This window comes from Abramis brama (genome assembly GCF_963993115.1).
Source record: "Abramis brama genome assembly, chromosome: 16".
NCBI classification, from domain to species: Eukaryota; Metazoa; Chordata; class Actinopteri; order Cypriniformes; family Leuciscidae; genus Abramis; species Abramis brama.
In genome coordinates this window covers 5,680,061-5,696,849 of record NC_139978.1, presented here as the reverse complement: position 1 = coordinate 5,696,849, position 16,789 = coordinate 5,680,061, and the positions used below count along the sequence as shown (strand labels likewise).

At 38.3% G+C, this 16,789-nt stretch overlaps 1 protein-coding gene across 1 annotated transcript; it reads right to left on the bottom strand.

Moving 5' to 3' along the window:
- Positions 1-567: 567 nt before the first annotated feature.
- cep78 (centrosomal protein 78) lies at positions 568-16,404 on the bottom strand. Its single transcript, XM_084138650.1, has 16 exons — positions 16,279-16,404; positions 14,714-14,974; positions 13,775-13,944; positions 12,245-12,317; positions 11,184-11,287; positions 10,938-11,112; positions 9,464-9,577; positions 8,172-8,236; positions 7,941-8,034; positions 7,757-7,856; positions 6,839-6,881; positions 6,563-6,700; positions 3,348-3,425; positions 3,111-3,265; positions 2,832-2,970; positions 568-1,268 (listed from the first exon to the last, which is right to left on the bottom strand). Exons 2-16 carry the CDS (start codon positions 14,964-14,966, stop codon positions 942-944), a joined length of 2,028 nt encoding a protein of 675 aa, XP_083994776.1. The 5' UTR covers positions 14,967-14,974; positions 16,279-16,404; the 3' UTR covers positions 568-941.
- Positions 16,405-16,789: the final 385 nt, after the last annotated feature.

Genomic DNA, 16,789 nt, shown 5'->3' with positions numbered 1-16,789 from the left:
CAGGCAGTAAAATATTTAAAATATTCACATGCTTGTCATAGAATAAATCTACATTCAGAATATTCTCTTTTATCGGGATGCTGCTTTGTCTTTCATCTGTTATTTAACTAAATATTCAAAACACATATTTAAGTAGAATTGTTGATTTAGTATCTGACATTAATGACACTTCATTCTGTATGGCAAACCTTTATCTAAATATGTTATTTTATGTTACATTTTAAATGTAAAAATATGTTGCAATGCACAATTATTAATACTGACAGTCAAATAACGGTTTGTCAAATAATTAATTGTTGTTTACTTCAAACTACTTAGAATATTTAACTAGTGAAAATCAGTGTTTTCAGAATCAAGAATCATTTAAAATAGTTTAAAATAATTAGCATTCATTTTTATCAATGCATTATATGTATAATGGATAATATTTTTAATGTTAAAATTTCTAATTGCATGCGATTTAAAAAAAAAATATATATATATATATATGATAAAGTGTGAATAGTATTTCAGAATCAGAAATCACCCTGGCAAAGCAGCAACACCATTAAAGACTAAAGAAAATGTCATACTGCAAACAGCAATGCATTGCACTACACCAGTTAAATGGTATGTGCAAAAATGGGTTTATTTTCAAATGAAAAATGATTCATAGAAAAAAACATGACAACAGTTAGCAGATGGCAAATTTGATTTCACTGTTTTCATCAATGAATTTAGCAAAAAGTCTAATATAATAAGCTTAGTGTCACTGAACTGCAAATATACTATAAATAATAATAAAACTTTAAACTTTTTTGAGTCTATAAAACTAAACAACATTAATATCTGTGAATAAACCACATCCTGAACCTAGAATGTCATGAAGCACAGCAACTTTCCAAACAAACATAATAGGATTATAACAGGTCATTCACATTTAAACAACAGTGAACCGAGCTCTAGAACCCAACCAGTCCGGCAGAACCCGACGCAGAGCGATCCGAGCACACGGACCCGTTCGCCCGAGAGGAGCGTGAGCCTTTGGACCGAGGACTGACGCTGCTGACTGAGCTTGCTGAGCGAGAGCCTCCGCTGGCCCTCTGACGGCTCGAGGGGTCCGAGGACATCCGGCTCTGCTCCGGGGCCTCCTGTAACGTCTGGGAGGAACGACACAAGCCGACTGGAGTTAGAGGCTCTTCCGGTTGGGAATGAGGCTGGGGAATGTCTTCAGCGTTAGCAGGAGGTTCTGAATGAGTCTTTGATTCGGGTCGAGGGACGTCTGCCATCTGTGTGGAGATTAGAGAAATAATAATAATGATATAAATAAAACAACAAATACACTATCATTCAAAAGTTTGGGGTTGGTAAGGTTACCTTCCAAGTGAAATTAACGATTTCTTTTTTTTTCTTATTTGTTAGGACTTTCCAATCGGAATAAAAATGTTTATGTTTTTGAAAGAAGTCTCTTCTGCTCACCAAGGCTGCATTTATTTGATCAAAAATACAGTAAAAACTGTGAAATATTATTAAAATATAAAGTAACTGTTTTCTATGTGAATATATAGTAAAATGTAATTTATTCCAGTGATCAAAGCTGAATTTTCAGCATCATTACTCCAGTCTTCAGTGTCACATGATCCTTCAGAAATCATTCTAATATGATGATTTGATGCTCAAGAAACATTTTTGATTATTATCAATGCTGAAAACAGTTGTGTAGCTTAATATTTTTGTGGAGACCGTAATTCATCCCTGAAATGTTTCCATATTTTGTTGGAAAAACTTTTTCATGATCCTTTAATGAATAGAAAGTTCAAAAGAACAGCATTTATTTGAAATAGAAAACTTCTATAACATTTGTAATGTCTTTACTGTCACTTATCAAATTAATGCACCCTTGCTGAATTAAAAATATATACATTTCATTAAAGTGGACCTATTATGCCCCTTTCTGCTGTTTTTGTGCATGTATCTTTAAATGTAAATGAGCTGCTTGATCCCGCCCACTTTCCAGAAGAGGGCGGAGCCTGTACAGCTCCTGCCTCAGATACTCTGACAAAAACTAAAACATCTGTTTGGTTTTGATAATCATTTCTATTGTGTTCACGCTCACATGACATTACAGTTCTTCATCATCATGAAAGTTTATTATCTGCATGCGTTTTAAACCCTTATCAGTCTAAACTTCTGATAGATGGTTTTCTGAGCGCACACACCCGAAGCTCGCGCACAGAAAGCTGGATGTCAGACGGAGCGTCACATGAGTATTAAACTAAGTTCTCTTTCACGTCTTATTGCGCTTAAACTGTCAAATGCACACAAAGTTCACATAAACAGTTATGTCTGTGAATGTAAACAACAGGGAAAGAGACTGCATGTGTAAATTAGATCTGTGTATTAAAGTGAAAGCAGTGTAATATACAGAACCTTCTGCTGTATATGTGCTGTTAATATGAATCAAACAACAAAAGAAAAACATAATCACTCACTGCTCTCAGAATAACTTTAGTAGCTTTAATAAGAATACTTTTCTTACTGTTAAATGCTGAGATAAACATGGCCGACTGTGTACAGCCCACTCAGGGGAGGAGCTATGCTAATAGGGCGGATTCCGTGCCAGTCCTGGGCGGGGCCTGTGCATTTGTGATGTCACATTGGATCACATTCCTGATTGGCTCATTTTGAGACACCATTTCAGATTTATGGGGAAAATAACAAATGGAGTGGAGGGATTTTTACAACAACAGGTTGGTTGTGTACACACACATAAATAAATCTTACTGACCCCAAACCTTTGAATGGTAGTAAATCATTTTTGAATGTGTCTTGTTTGTCTTATGTCTGCTCACGGCTGAAGTCTCCCTCCTCTCCTCGTCTCTCTGGTTCTCTCGGCTGATGTGTGTCCGCTCTGTTGAGGAGAGCTGAGGATGCCCAAGAAGCCCGAAGTCTGATTGGTCAATTCCAGCCATAGACGCAAACCGGCCCAGCCTAACAGGAAGAAATTCTCAATTAATCCCAAAAATAATAATAACCTAGAGTCAAGACTTCTGAAGAAAAAAGGCACAACATTCATACAGTAGATGTACAATATGAGATCTATGAGATATGTGGTCACAGATCAGACAGACCCAGCATCCTTCAGCAGGTCCAGGAATGCGTGGAATTTGTGGAAGGAGGATTCGATGCTTTCCAGCACATGTTCATCATCTAGAACAGAGGCGTTGAGATGGGCTTCAGACAGGGACTGATTCAGACTGCGCAAACGCTCATTCTCCAGTTCCAGCTACAGGAAGAGACATGATTCACATTACTTTCTGAAATGTTACTATTCGTTTTGCCAACAGAATAACTGGGAATGCTTGTACCTCCACCAGGCGAGAGTTGGTCTTCAGTCTGGTGTTCCTCTCCTCTGCCAGCCTCAGCCGACACTCTTCTAGCTCCACCTGTGGGTGAGCGGAGGAAGTGCACCGCATTATACTTCATGTGTACAGTGCCACCAAAATATGTAACTGTATATTTAAGCCACGCTTAAAAATGGAAGAATGACTTTACATTAGATCAAATATATAAACCAAGTGCCACTGTACATATAGTACACTTTTTGGGTATTTTGTTTTTTCTTTTTGTTATATTAAGACCACAATAAAACTGTTTGGAAAACTTTAACATCACTATCATTGCTACTTTTCATTAATTGGATTATTTTACCCTTGTTCCAGACTTTCTGTCTTCAAACTATGAGTTAATCATAAAAATAATACATACTACAACTATTTACAATATTTTAATATTTACAGTATTACAACTATTACATGATTATTACATATTTATGACTAAATCTAAACGGAAGGACATGATCATAAGCCATTACCCACCACAACAAACAATATAGCTTTGTTTTTATTTATTTTTCTTAAATTAGTGTATTTGTTTACCAACAGTGTGAGCGAACGGCTTGAGATGAAATATGAGATATGACTTAAAAAAGTATACACTGTATACAATGTGACTGGACAAATGAAATAAACAGTCTGAAAAGAGTTTATTTTCTAAAGGGCCATTAGTGGCTCATACTGTACACTACCGGTCACATTTCTAGGAATAATTAAGATTTTTTTTATGTTTTGAAAGAAGTATCTTCTGCTCACCAGGGCTGAATTTGTTTGATCAAAAATACTGTAAAACAGTAATATTGTGAAATATTATTACAAGTTAAAATAACTGTTTTCTATGTGAATATATTTTAAAATATCATTTATTCCTGTGATCAAAGCTGAATTTTCAGCATCATTACTCCAGTCTTCAGTGTCACATGATCCTTCAGGAATCATTCTAAAATGATGATTTGATGATCAAGAAACATTATTATTATCAATGCTGAAAACAGTTGTGCTGCTTCATATTTTTATGGAAACCGTGATACACTACCATTCAAACGTTTGGGGTCGGTAAGATAAAAAAAAGAAAAGAAATTACTACTTTTCAGCAAAGACATTAAATTGTTTAAAAGTTACAGTAAAGACATTTAAAGTGTGACTATTTCAAAAAGATTTCTATTTCAAAAAAACACTGCTCTTTTTTAACTTTATATTCATCAAAGAATGTGTCCCTCTTTCCAACTTTTCATGTTTTCCATATTGATAAGCATTATTAATATATTAGCACCATTAATAATTGATAACAAATGAGCACGAAATCAGCATATTAGAATAATTTCAAAAGGATCATGAGACTGGAGTAATGATGCTGAAAATTCAGCTTTGATCGCAGGAATACATTTCTTACAAATATATTCAGATAGAAAACAGTTCTTTTAAATTGCAATGATATATATATATTTTTTAAATACTGTTTTACTGTGTTTTTCTTCATACAAATTGCAGCCTTAGTGAGCAGACGAGACTTTCAAAACTTTAACTTTCAAAAACTCATAATTATTTCAAACTTTTGACAGGTAGTGTATCTCCATGTCAGCTCTCTGAATAGTCTCTCCTAAGTAAAGTGACATTTTGTTTTCCTCGCTGTCTTCCCGAGCCTCCTCCTGCAATACACTCCTGACACACATCAATCGGACAGACTGTTACTGTCACATCTGTCAGCTGCAGGTGCCGTTTCCATAGACTGTTATTCCCGGACTTCATTTCCCAGAACCCTCTGCTCATTATCAGTTTATCTGTGTCTTGTTTCATTTGATCATCACCCTGTCTATTTAAATGCCTTTTGCCTTCATTCAGTATGAAGTCGTGTTTGTTTGAGTGATTGTTCTGGTTCACACTCTCTGTCAGCATTTTCAGCAGTTCCTGGTTTCTTTATATTTTCCTGAGTTTTGGATTTCTTGTTCCCTTTGCCTCAGTGGACTGTATTTGTGTTCGGACTGATTACATGTGCTTGACCCTCTGCCTGGTATGGACTGTGACCTTGGATTATATTTGTTTGGATTCTCACTCTAGAGCCCTGCATTTCAGCCCGAGCCCGACGGGCCCCGACTTTTTTACGCCCCTAGGGCCGGGCTTCGGGCCAATTTTCACGTCATAGTTCACATGCGGGCCGGGCCTCGGGCCTTTTTTGAGTTATCCTTCTTTTTATATTTTTAGACATTAATAAAAAAAAATATGAGAAGTTGACGTCGACGATAGAAAAACAAACATAGAAAGACATTTAATAACCTCATAACTTTCATAATCTTATAATTACACTGACATATGATTGACATGACAGTCGCATGCACGCACGCACGCACACACACACACAGAAGGTTTCCCGTCAGCGGAACCAACGATTCACCTCATGTGCAAATAATGGAGAATATTAAGAGAAAAATCGCGAGTGATAGAAGAGAGGACTGGGTTAAAATCTTCCACTGTGGATGCTATTCTTTTTCTCCACGATGCTCTGTAAAAGACTGTTCTAACTTTTCGTTTGATTGGACTTTATTTTCGTTTAACTGTTGGAAACTACTGGAAAAAAGAATGGCCATGTTCTGTGGTGCATTTTTGAGGTAAGATAACCTGCAAGTTTGTTTTTGATTTATTTAATTTAATTTGTTTAGATTGACTATTGCTCATTTCGTTTGCGAGCGCTGTTGCGAGCAGCCTGAGCCTGCCTCAGTATTTCAAAAAAAATTTACTCACTGTGGTTTAATAAATAAACATTAAACTAACTGTCTGTGTGATATGCTTGAAGTGTTTTATATCTATGGATTTTATTGTAGCTAAGTAAAGTATTAGCGTTGATTTGAGAGGCTAAATTGATCAAACATGTTTTACTCGCTGTTGGCTCGGCTTGCTTGGCCGTCATTTTTTTTTTTTAAATGCTTCAAACATTTGTCTAAATTAGCTTAATAAAGAAATGAAATGAAAAGAAAAGAAACATAACTAACAAAACAGACATTTCGGGCTCGGGTCGGACTCGGGCTGATAATTCTGATGAGCTGTCGGACACGGGTCGGGCTAGGGCCTGAGCGTCTCGGGCCAGGGCCGGGCTCGGGCCTAGATTTGAGGCCCGTGCAGGGCTCTATCTCACTCTCTCTGCTGAATGCTGTCTTACCACCACAACCAAATCATTACAGATCCAGTGTTACCTGTAATCGGCTGTTCTCCGTCTGTAGTCTTCTGAACTGGAAGCTTGTGATTTTCTCCTGAGGACTCGGCACATGTGCATCATCCACCTCCTCAGACTGGGACTCAGTCTCCACTGTTACTCTCACAGAGGTGGCGTTCTGACGAACAAAACCATCATGACAACCACATTAACAATCACAGAAACTACAGAGCACCAATTAGTAAGTCCCTTTGGATAAAAGTGTCAATGCAAAAACATCATTTACATAAACATAAAGCAATAAAACAGCCCTTACTTGAAAACTCTGGTCTGGCATCCCATCAGCCTGTGACGCACCTCTTTATAGATCGACAAAGAGAGACACGTTCATGTATCTTATTGACTTGAATGGAAAAGCAGATCTGAATTCTGTGAGGCAACTCTTCAGGGGTCCCATTTATAAAACTGTGCGCAGGAACCTTACTAAAGGTGTACGTCCGCCTGAAAGCCAAAAATTGTTGCCAGATCCTGCGCAAAATTCCCTTTATAAACCCCAGTCGGCGGAAGATCGTGCGCACATGAGTCTCCACCCCGAAAGATTTTCTCAATCTTTTCCACTGGCCAAACAGTATTTTTAATTGCTTTGTATTTTTAATGGAAACAGATAGGCCTAATTGTGCATTACTGATCATTGTTTGCGCGGAAATATTTTCTCAGACCATGAGTTCTGCTATTATCATGCACTAAGCAATCCTCATTGTAGTTAAAACATTAAAACACAGCATGCCACAGAAAAAGTGTTCAAAAGCGTCGCATCCAGCACAAATATTTCTATCTATTAAAATATACATTTTTTTTGTAACTTCTACGTAATGATTTCATGTAATTTAAGTGCTTAATGAGAATGGCATATTTAATCTAAATGTGTATATCAGATGTAAAACATAGTTTAAATCATTCTTTTATTTATTTATTTATTATAAACTGTTATTGTCAGTCCCTCAGCTCACCATCGGCCGCCAAACTGCTCCGTCTCCAAAATGTCTGTACGCATGGGTCAGAGTTTGCGTGTAGGTGCGCAAATTTTCCTGTCATGTTTGTTTTTATAAATCACAACGTATGCGTGAGAAGTGGCGTACGCCTCTTTCAGAGCCTGTTTTGTGTGACGCAGCGGTTATAAATGAGGCCCCAGTTCCTGTTCCTGAGACTGATCTCACTAACATCATGTGCTTACCTCTGTAAGCCCGCCCGTGCAGCAGTGCGCCATGGGACGTACCCCACTGACCCAGGCCGAGGAGGCCTCCACACAGAGTTTACTGAGGACCGGCGAGACCCTGCGGAGAATGATGGTGAACAATCCAGTCAAACAGACTAAACATGTCACTGCTAGAAAAAACTAGCCAAAATAACTCAAATACCGATTCGATATGAAGCTTTCCCTGCGTTCCTCCTCCTCAACTGCCGTGACTGATCGAGAGTGTCTTTAGGAGAAGAAGGTTTAAGCCAAAGATACTGGAACACAACACACTGACAATGAGGACGGCACATGTGATCAACTGACTGTTAAAGATATTCATTACATTTTAATCAAGAAACAACAGATTCATGTAATATCTAATAATCTAAAACATTTGCAAAAGTTTTCAGACCTGTGAATCATGGCTTTTGGCGTTCATGAGAACTTTTTTGAGCACAGCTTTCACCACATTATTATCTAAAAGAAAAGGAAAGAGTTGACAAAGTAATGTGAACATGATTTGGAGTTTTAACATGTTGTCTCAGAGTGCAAGTGCTGGCCAAACACCATCTTGAGGAGCATTTTATACATTAGAATATTAAAGTCAACATTGAATCCATGGGATTTTTAATGACCAGTCAGGAACTCATTCAAATTCAGCGTAGAATTCTCTGTTATAAACCATATCAGATCAAATAGAGTTGAAGTGGAAACCAGGAGAAACATTGTGCCATGAACGAGCAAGTTATATAAGGCTTTTCAATCATCACTAACATTCATCATGGATTTAATGTTGTAACACTAACTGTAACCATGGTATTGTGGCAGAAATAGTTTTTACATTATTCATTTCTGGATTTGTTTCTTTTGAGAGTGAAATTCAAGCACTTTAAGGGCTTTCAAGTGCTTTTCCATAAAGCCCTGCACAGGCCTCAAATCTAGACCCTAGCCGATCGACAGATTATCCGAATTCTCGGCCCGAGTCGGACTGGAGCCGGTGTTTTTATATCCTCCCCATTACACAGCCTATACTACTGTTACAGCCATTAAAACGGTTCAGTATTGTTTTTAATGGCAAAGTAGTTATATTAAGTTAATTTAGAAAAATGTTCAGAGCATTTTTTGTTTTTTAAATTGAAGTGTTTTCAGGTGACGACCAAGAGGCCAGCAGCACACAGTGAGTTGACCACATGTTTGATCAATTCAGCCTCTTTAGCCACAGGTGTTATTTTGTTTTGTCTGAATATGTTTGTTTGTTTTTTACTCTCAAAAAAAAAAAAACATACAGGCTTGCATTTTATGCATCACCAAGGATCACGGTTTCAGCAAAAATCTTCTTTACTGTTCTACTGAAGAAAAAAAACACACACCATATTGGATGGCCTGAGGGTGAGTAAATTAACATTTTGAGTGAACTATCCCTTAAAGCAGTGCGACTGTTTTCAACATTGATGATAATCTAAGGATCATGTGACACCGAAGACTGGAGTAATGATGCTGAATATTCAGCTTTGCCATCATAGGAAAAAATAACATTTATAAATATATTCAAATAGAAAGCAGTTATTTCAAATTGTAATAATATTTCACAATATTACTGTATTTTTAATTCAAATAAATGCAGCCTTGGTGAGCAGAAGAGACTTCTTTCAAAAACATTAAAAAACCTTCCTGACCCCAACCCCAAAGTTGTGGAAGAGTTACCGATCAGCGGGTTTCTCCTGATGTCAAGCACACACAGAGTGGAATTGGACTGAAGCATCTTCTCTAGATCTTGCGCTCCTTCGTTCGAGATCCCACAGCGCTGCAGGTCCACCGCTAGAGGAACAGAAGGTGGAAATGTGGCTCTATATGTGCTAGTCAAATATACCGTATATGCCTGTGTTAGAGTTGTCAAAAAGTACTGACTCCGGTACCAGGTCGGTACTGAAATTTTTAAATGTGCCGATACCAGCATATCCCTCTAGCATTTTGAGCGCTGTTGAACGGATTCTTAAACACCTCTGATTGGCTACTGTGTTCATGCACTCAACATATATGTATACAGTATGTGATTGGCTGCAATAATCAGCAATGACATCTTCGATGCTCTTCACCGAACGCTTACACAGATACACACGGGAGTGTTTAAAAGCAGGCATCTATCTAATATACAGATCATACAGATCTCTAATATATCGCCGCTTTCAAACGCTCCCGTGTGTATCTGTGTAAGCGCTCGATGAAGAGCGTCAAAGACAACATGTTTCTGAAGCGTTTTTGAGCCAATCAGAGACAAATGTTGGGCACGTGAACCCAATGGCCAATCACAGACATATATGTTGAGTGCGTGAATGCAATGGCCAATCAGAGACACATATGTTGAGCACGTGAACGCAATGGCCAATCAGAGACACATATGTTGAGCGCGTGAATGCAATGGCCAATCAGAGACATATATGTTGAGTGCGTGAATGCAATGGCCAATCAGAGACACATATGTTGAGTGCGTGAATGCAATGGCCAATCAGAGACACATATGTTGAGCACGTGAACGCAATGGCCAATTAGAGACACATATGTTGAGCGCGTGAATGCAATGGCCAATGAGAGACACATATGTTGAGCATGTGAATGCAATGGCCAATCAGAGACACATATGTTGAGCATGTGAATGCAATGGCCAATCAAGAGACATATATGTTGAGCGCGTGAATGCAATGGCCAATCAGAGACACATATGTTGAGCGCGTGAATGCAATGGCCAATCAGAGACACATATGTTGAGCACGTGAATGCAATGGCCAATCAGAGACACATATGTTGAGCACGTGAATGCAATGGCCAATCAGAGACATATATGTTGAGCGTGTGAATGCAATGGCCAATCAGAGACACATATGTTGAGCGCGTGAATGCAATGGCCAATCAGAGACACATATGTTGAGCGCGTGAATGCAATGGCCAATCAGAGACACATATGTTGAGCGCGTCAACGCAACAGCCAATCAGAGACATATATGTTGAGCGCATGAACGCAATGGCCAATCAGAGGTGTCTGAGAATCTGTTCAACAGTACTCAAAATGCTAGAAGGAAATGCTGGTATCATCACATTTTTAAAGTTTCAGTACGACTTGGTACCGAAGTTGGTACTTCTGACAACTCTAGCCTGTGTGTTGAAGAGTGACCTCTCGAACCTTTGACCCACAGGTCCTCTGTAAGCTCACGGGCGAGTGCCATTACTCCTCTGTCTCCGATCAGAATGTTGTCGTTGAGAGTAACTCTGCGCAGTCCTTTCATGGCTTCAAACTCAGCCCTCCTGTAGCGCAGCGTCTCCACCCACACCGTGCTGTGCCGCCTCACTGCCTGGTGCTAAACGACAGGTGAAACTCACCAATCTGCTTCCAGAGGAATTAAAGACACTAATAAATGTGGACTTGTACCTTTATGATGTTCGCCATATGCTCCGCTCCCTGCCAGGTAAGATTACAGGAAGTGAAATCCACCGTCTTAATCGATGATGAATATTTCACACTCTGACAAATGACTGATCAAAGGACAATATAACAACAGAAAAATGTTCTGCATTAATAATTCAATATATATAAACACAGTGTTTGCATGTGTACAAAAACTTCTCGCATACGAGTGACCAGTGCTGAGTAGCAGTAACTGATTACATGTGATCTGGATTATGTAATCAGATTACACAAATTAAGCACTTGCAATTAGATTATAGTACATTTTAAAATACTTGTAATCAGACTATAGTTACTTTTTTATTGATTGCATGATTACATATTATTCACACAATGGCACAATCACTCAATTCATAATTTATTGATTCTCCCTAATTCTTTTTTTTTTCATGTTTTAAAATTAAATAATAAAAATAATAATATAAATTAGAAGAATATAGAATTTATAGAATAATAAAAATTGCTTATGTACATTCAGAAAGTCTTCTAGTTTTGTGAAATTGCACACACAGACCAGCCACTAGTCAGGGGCCTATAATTACAATCAAGAGGCCACAAACCGCTGGGTTTACAGAAATCATTTCAGTTTTAATATTTGATTATCTCAACACTGCATATCAAATCATCTCCTGATTAATTATTACTCAGTAAGTCATTTAATCCTGTATTTCTGTCTTTGGAAGGTTTTTGTCTTTCAAACACATTTTTATTATAATTTTTATTATTTTAAAATTATTATTTTGATTTTAAATGTGTATGATTTAATTATTAGCTTTTCATTAAACTCACAGTCTGGGAAACCCTGATGTAATGTAATATTTAATGCTCTTTGTATTTTTATATCAATATGGTACAGTGTTATACTATTCAATGCAATGTGATAAAAAAATCATGTTACCAATTACAATTTTTATCATGTAATTTGTAATCAGTAACGGACCAAATTTTTTTAAGTAAGCTTACCCAGCACTGTGAGTGACATAACAGTGAAATGTCTGATGGGCGGAATCAAAACTTCAACTCACCTTCCAAACCTCGATCTGCGATCGGACAGTGTGCTAAAGAGAGATGCTCCAATGACGCACTCTTCGCTAAACCCTTAGCAGAAATTAAAATGTTATTTGAACATGCTTTCAAACAACATTAAATTAAAACTGCAGTCTGTAACTTTTTTGTGTGTTCAAAATGTATAAAAATTACATAATGAGCGAGTGCACCAGTAATCCATTTTCCAACCCGTGTTTTTGTCTTATCCTGAATCACTACAGTACACCTATAATAAGTGTTTATATTGGGACTATTTTACACCTGTCGGATCGTACTGCTGAGGAGCTGAGTGTGTGTGTGTGTGTGTGTGTGTGTGTGTGTGTGTGTGTGTGTGTGTGTGTGAACAGAGAGAGTCTGCTGGAGAAAAGAGAACGAGACAGAGCTCGTAATAAAACAAGAATCAACATCAGATCCTGAGAGAGTGTGTGTGTGTGTGTGTGTGTGTGTGTGTGTGTGTGTGTGTGTGTGTGTGTGTGTGTGTGTGTGTGTGTGTGTGTGTGTGTACAGAGGAGCTCGTAATAAAACAAGAATCAACATCAGCTTGGCTCTTCAGAGATGGAGAACTGAGGGGTTTGAAATGTTGTAAAAGATAATGGTGTTTTATAACTCAACAGGAGAGTGTTTTATTGAACAGATCAAGTGTAATCTGTCTCTCTCTAACAGAGTTCACTGTAAAGCATTGTCTATTGTGAAGATCATCTCATTATGGTTGTGCTGGAGTTTATTTTAAAGGAAGTACCGCGTCTATTAATGGGTAAAGCTACAGTAACATCTTCAGCTGGTCAGTTTGAGGTTCTTTCCATCTAAACTGATTATATCTCTGAAGAATATTAGTGAATGTTTTATGAGGAGCAGGAGAATCATATTCATCCGCAAAAATGCATGTTTTTGTTTTTTAACCACTAGAGGGCCAAAAGTTACATTAGCCCCTTTCACACAGAGATTCCGGAAAATACACGGAAAATGTGTCCCGGGATTGTTTGATTTTGGTTCATTCACACTGGCAGTGATTTTCCGTAAAGATCCCGTAAAGACACGTGACGTCAGGATGTGACGTGTAACGTACGCGCCGAAAACACGTACACTAACACATCGCGTGCCGTTCCACAAAGCTGGCGAGCGATCTCAGCTTCAGTGTGGATAGTAAGGAGCTCCTGGTCTCGGCTTCATTCCAGTTTGCAGACATTTTTTCGTTCTTTCTTTGTTGATGACGAACACAAACTTTCTTCTAAGAGCAACAGAGTCGCGCGATGGCACGTGCCTCATCGCTACAACACACCCCTTACGGCATTAGTCCTTGCTTTTGTTCACATAGTGCGTGTTCCCGGACTGATCCCGGCAGTAGGTCCCCATCCCGGCATCAATCCCGGGATGTGTTTGTGTTCACACAGAAGTCACTCTAGCAATTTTACGGCAATTTCCCGGGATCAACGCGCTATGTGAAAGGGGCTATAGTGTACCTTTAAGTAATAATAAAATAAAAGCAAACATATAAATAAAAGCTGCACCTTTGTGAGAGCTGTGAGGTCCCTCTCTCTCAGTGGCAGGCCGTGCAGATGAAGCGTCTTCAGGCTGCTCGACTCACACAGGCACTTTTGCACAGCTTTACACAACTGAAGCGTCATAGTCTTGGAATGAATCACAGGAGTCTTCTTCTTATTATGAGCCTTGTAAGGACCTGAGAAGAAAAGACACTCAATCGTGACAAGAGTTTTGAGGATCCAGGGCAGTTTCCAAGAATATTAAAGGCAAACTTCACCGATTAGCATTAAGCTTTGTATCAGTAGAAACCCGGTGGTATTTTGGAGTGACCGTGCTTCCCTCCCTCATGTCCCCCTGAGACGAGAGATTTCTGTATTGTGTGTCTGGAAAAAAACCTCAGATGACGCAAAAATGGTCATTTAGCTCATCTGAGGCTTTTCTGTCCAGAGGCGAGAGACTCCAGCCAGTAGGAGGAGCTGTCCCGCATGTCTTCAACCCGCCCATAGGGGGATCTCACGATAAAACGCCGTCTTTTCAGTTTCGAGTCGACTAGTAGCCTAGCTGTATCATTTCTCCCGATACTGCCCTCTGTAACCGGTAGGCGTGGCTTGGGAGTGTCCTCGTAGGGCAGCGAAGCAAGTGCATTCTGGGAGTTGTTGTCTTTCATCCACATGAGCCAAAAATACATTTTCTGGCTTTTCTCAGTCTAGAAGGCACCAACTTCTAAAATAATTTCACATTTCTACTACATAAATGACCCAATTTAAATACACATTCATCTTTCCAGCGGTGAAATATCCCTTTAACAAGTTACGTTGCAGTTTAATTTAATAATAACTAGTGCTGTCCTGTACATAATATGTGCAGAACAGTTTAATATATTTCCGATAGATGTTTTTTGTAAACACTATGACAGACACTCATTGTGCGTTGAGTGTATATTGTGTGGTGGTGTGTTCACTAACTTTGAGCTCCAGTGCTGGTGAGGTAACAGCTCTTGATGGACACGTGCTGGAGGTGTTTGTTGATGGCCAGGGCTGACAGCACGGGCTTCCAGTCCGCTAGACTGATGTGATCCGGGTTGAAATCTAACATCCCTCGACTCAGGCCGGCCTTCACCGCACGGACAGGAGCTGATCCTTGAGCCGAACACACATGATCGTAGAAACCTTCAAAGTCCTGAGCGCCTCTCCGCCGGATCTGAGCTGGTTCCAGCATCACGCAACCTGAATCAAGACAAACCATGGAAAAATCTAAAATCAAAGCTGTAGAAATGATTTATGAACTATGACAATTGTGTGCAAGAGAAAAAGACATAAACAGGGAAAAAAGAGGATTTTAGGAACTTCACATCTTAAAAAGTATATGGAGATTAATGTAATAAAAGGCCACTTAAGTGAACTTATAAAAGAGTTCACTTTCATGATTGTCTACCCACTTTTTCTAAATAATAAACATACAAATATATTTAATTTGTAAATACTTTGTTGACGTTTAAACATACATTTTTCATTATATTATTAAAGTACAGTTATTTTTCTATTGATTTCAATATGTATTATGAATAATGGTTAAAATGTTTTAAAAGTAGTAGGGGAAAAGATCGATCACTCTTTGTATAAGGTGTCTTTAACTACTGTGTACTTGCATCAAAAAATAATGTACTTATTGTGTTCATATTCTATTGCAAAACACTTGCTGCTATTTACTTAGTAATAGTAATGTAATTGCACCCAACACCGTACAGTAACAAAAAAGTGAGTGTGAAAAATTATCATGTAGGACTAAAATATATAATTAAATGAACGTGTGCAGAACAAAGTACAGACCAAAGATTTTAAGGGTGAAGATTTTATTTTCACTATTGTTTTATATAGAATTATTTACTATACAGTTTTTAATGTCATTACAACTGTAACTGTAGCTAATTTGCAGAAACATTTTTTATTACCTTACTTTATTTTTGTCAGAAAAGTTACAAAAATTACAGTAATTACTTAGTTATATAATCATTACACCCAAAACTGATTATCATACACAAGTCTTAAAGGTACAGTAACAAAAAACAGCGGGTGTGAAAAATTATAATGTAGGACTCGAATATATTGTATTAGTAAATGAACGTGTGCAGAACAACGTGCAGAATGTGTCCAGTGTAACTTTAAGTTACACTTTCATTGCAATACATTTAGTGTAAGCCACTTGAAGAATGAATATCATCAGCTAACGTAAATAAAGCATCAGTAAATCCAACTGATAGTATACAGAAGAAAATCAATTCTCCTTTACTCTTCAGATCCTGATAGCTGAAGCAAACATCGATATTAAATATAAGTCAAAATAGCGTGTATCTAGCCACGTATTTGGCCAGGTTATTGCTCAAATCTCTATGATAGATGTATGTATTATGGATGTGTAACGTTACCTTTAATAACAAACATGAGTTTTGTTTTGTCTAAACTACTGCAAGCGGGTTAAAGCTGATTTGCTGTTTTTATTTATCTGTTAAACGAAGTTAAAGGGGGATTACCTGTTTGTTAGTTCTGTTGTCGTGGTTTCCACTCTAGAGACTGATGATAACAACCCAGCGTGTCAAAAACAAACCGCGGTGGTTTGAAAGGGGAACCGCTCGTTCTGCGTGTGAAACTCCATCTGCGCATGTGCGACCAGCGCCTCCTGCTGGCCGGAGTTACAACTGCCTTAAAGGGGCCACGTCAGGAAAAACCTATATGGGGAGGCTGCAGACCTGGAGCTGGTAGATCTACGCCCCAGGCAGTTTTACGCCCCTGCTGTTCCTGATGCGTCCAGTAGGGGGATATACTGCGAAATAACACCATTAAACGCTCAAAACTTACACATTAATAACCGTCCCGTTCATAGACTTTGCCCAATTTTGTGGTTTTTGTTCATTTAAATATGAACGTTACAGCGTAGATCTGCACTATGGATTAAAATATCTGTAGATATTCAGTTAGGCTTCACTCTTTACACTCAGCCTACAGAAGACTATTTGTTTTTGTGAATTAAAAAATTAATAATAC

Excerpts from the sequence above, each read along its gene's own strand:
- cep78 (XM_084138650.1), bottom strand. The coding sequence starts at position 14,966 with ATGCTGGAACCAGCTCAGATCCGGCGGAGAGGCGCTCAGGACTTTGAA. Across the intron at positions 3,426-6,562 it reads CGGAGAACAGCCGATTACAG|GTGGAGCTAGAAGAGTGTCG; the intron begins GTAACACTGGAT and ends GCTCACCCACAG. Across the intron at positions 1,269-2,831 it reads AGAGGAGGGAGACTTCAGCC|ATGGCAGACGTCCCTCGACC; the intron begins GTGAGCAGACAT and ends ATCTCCACACAG.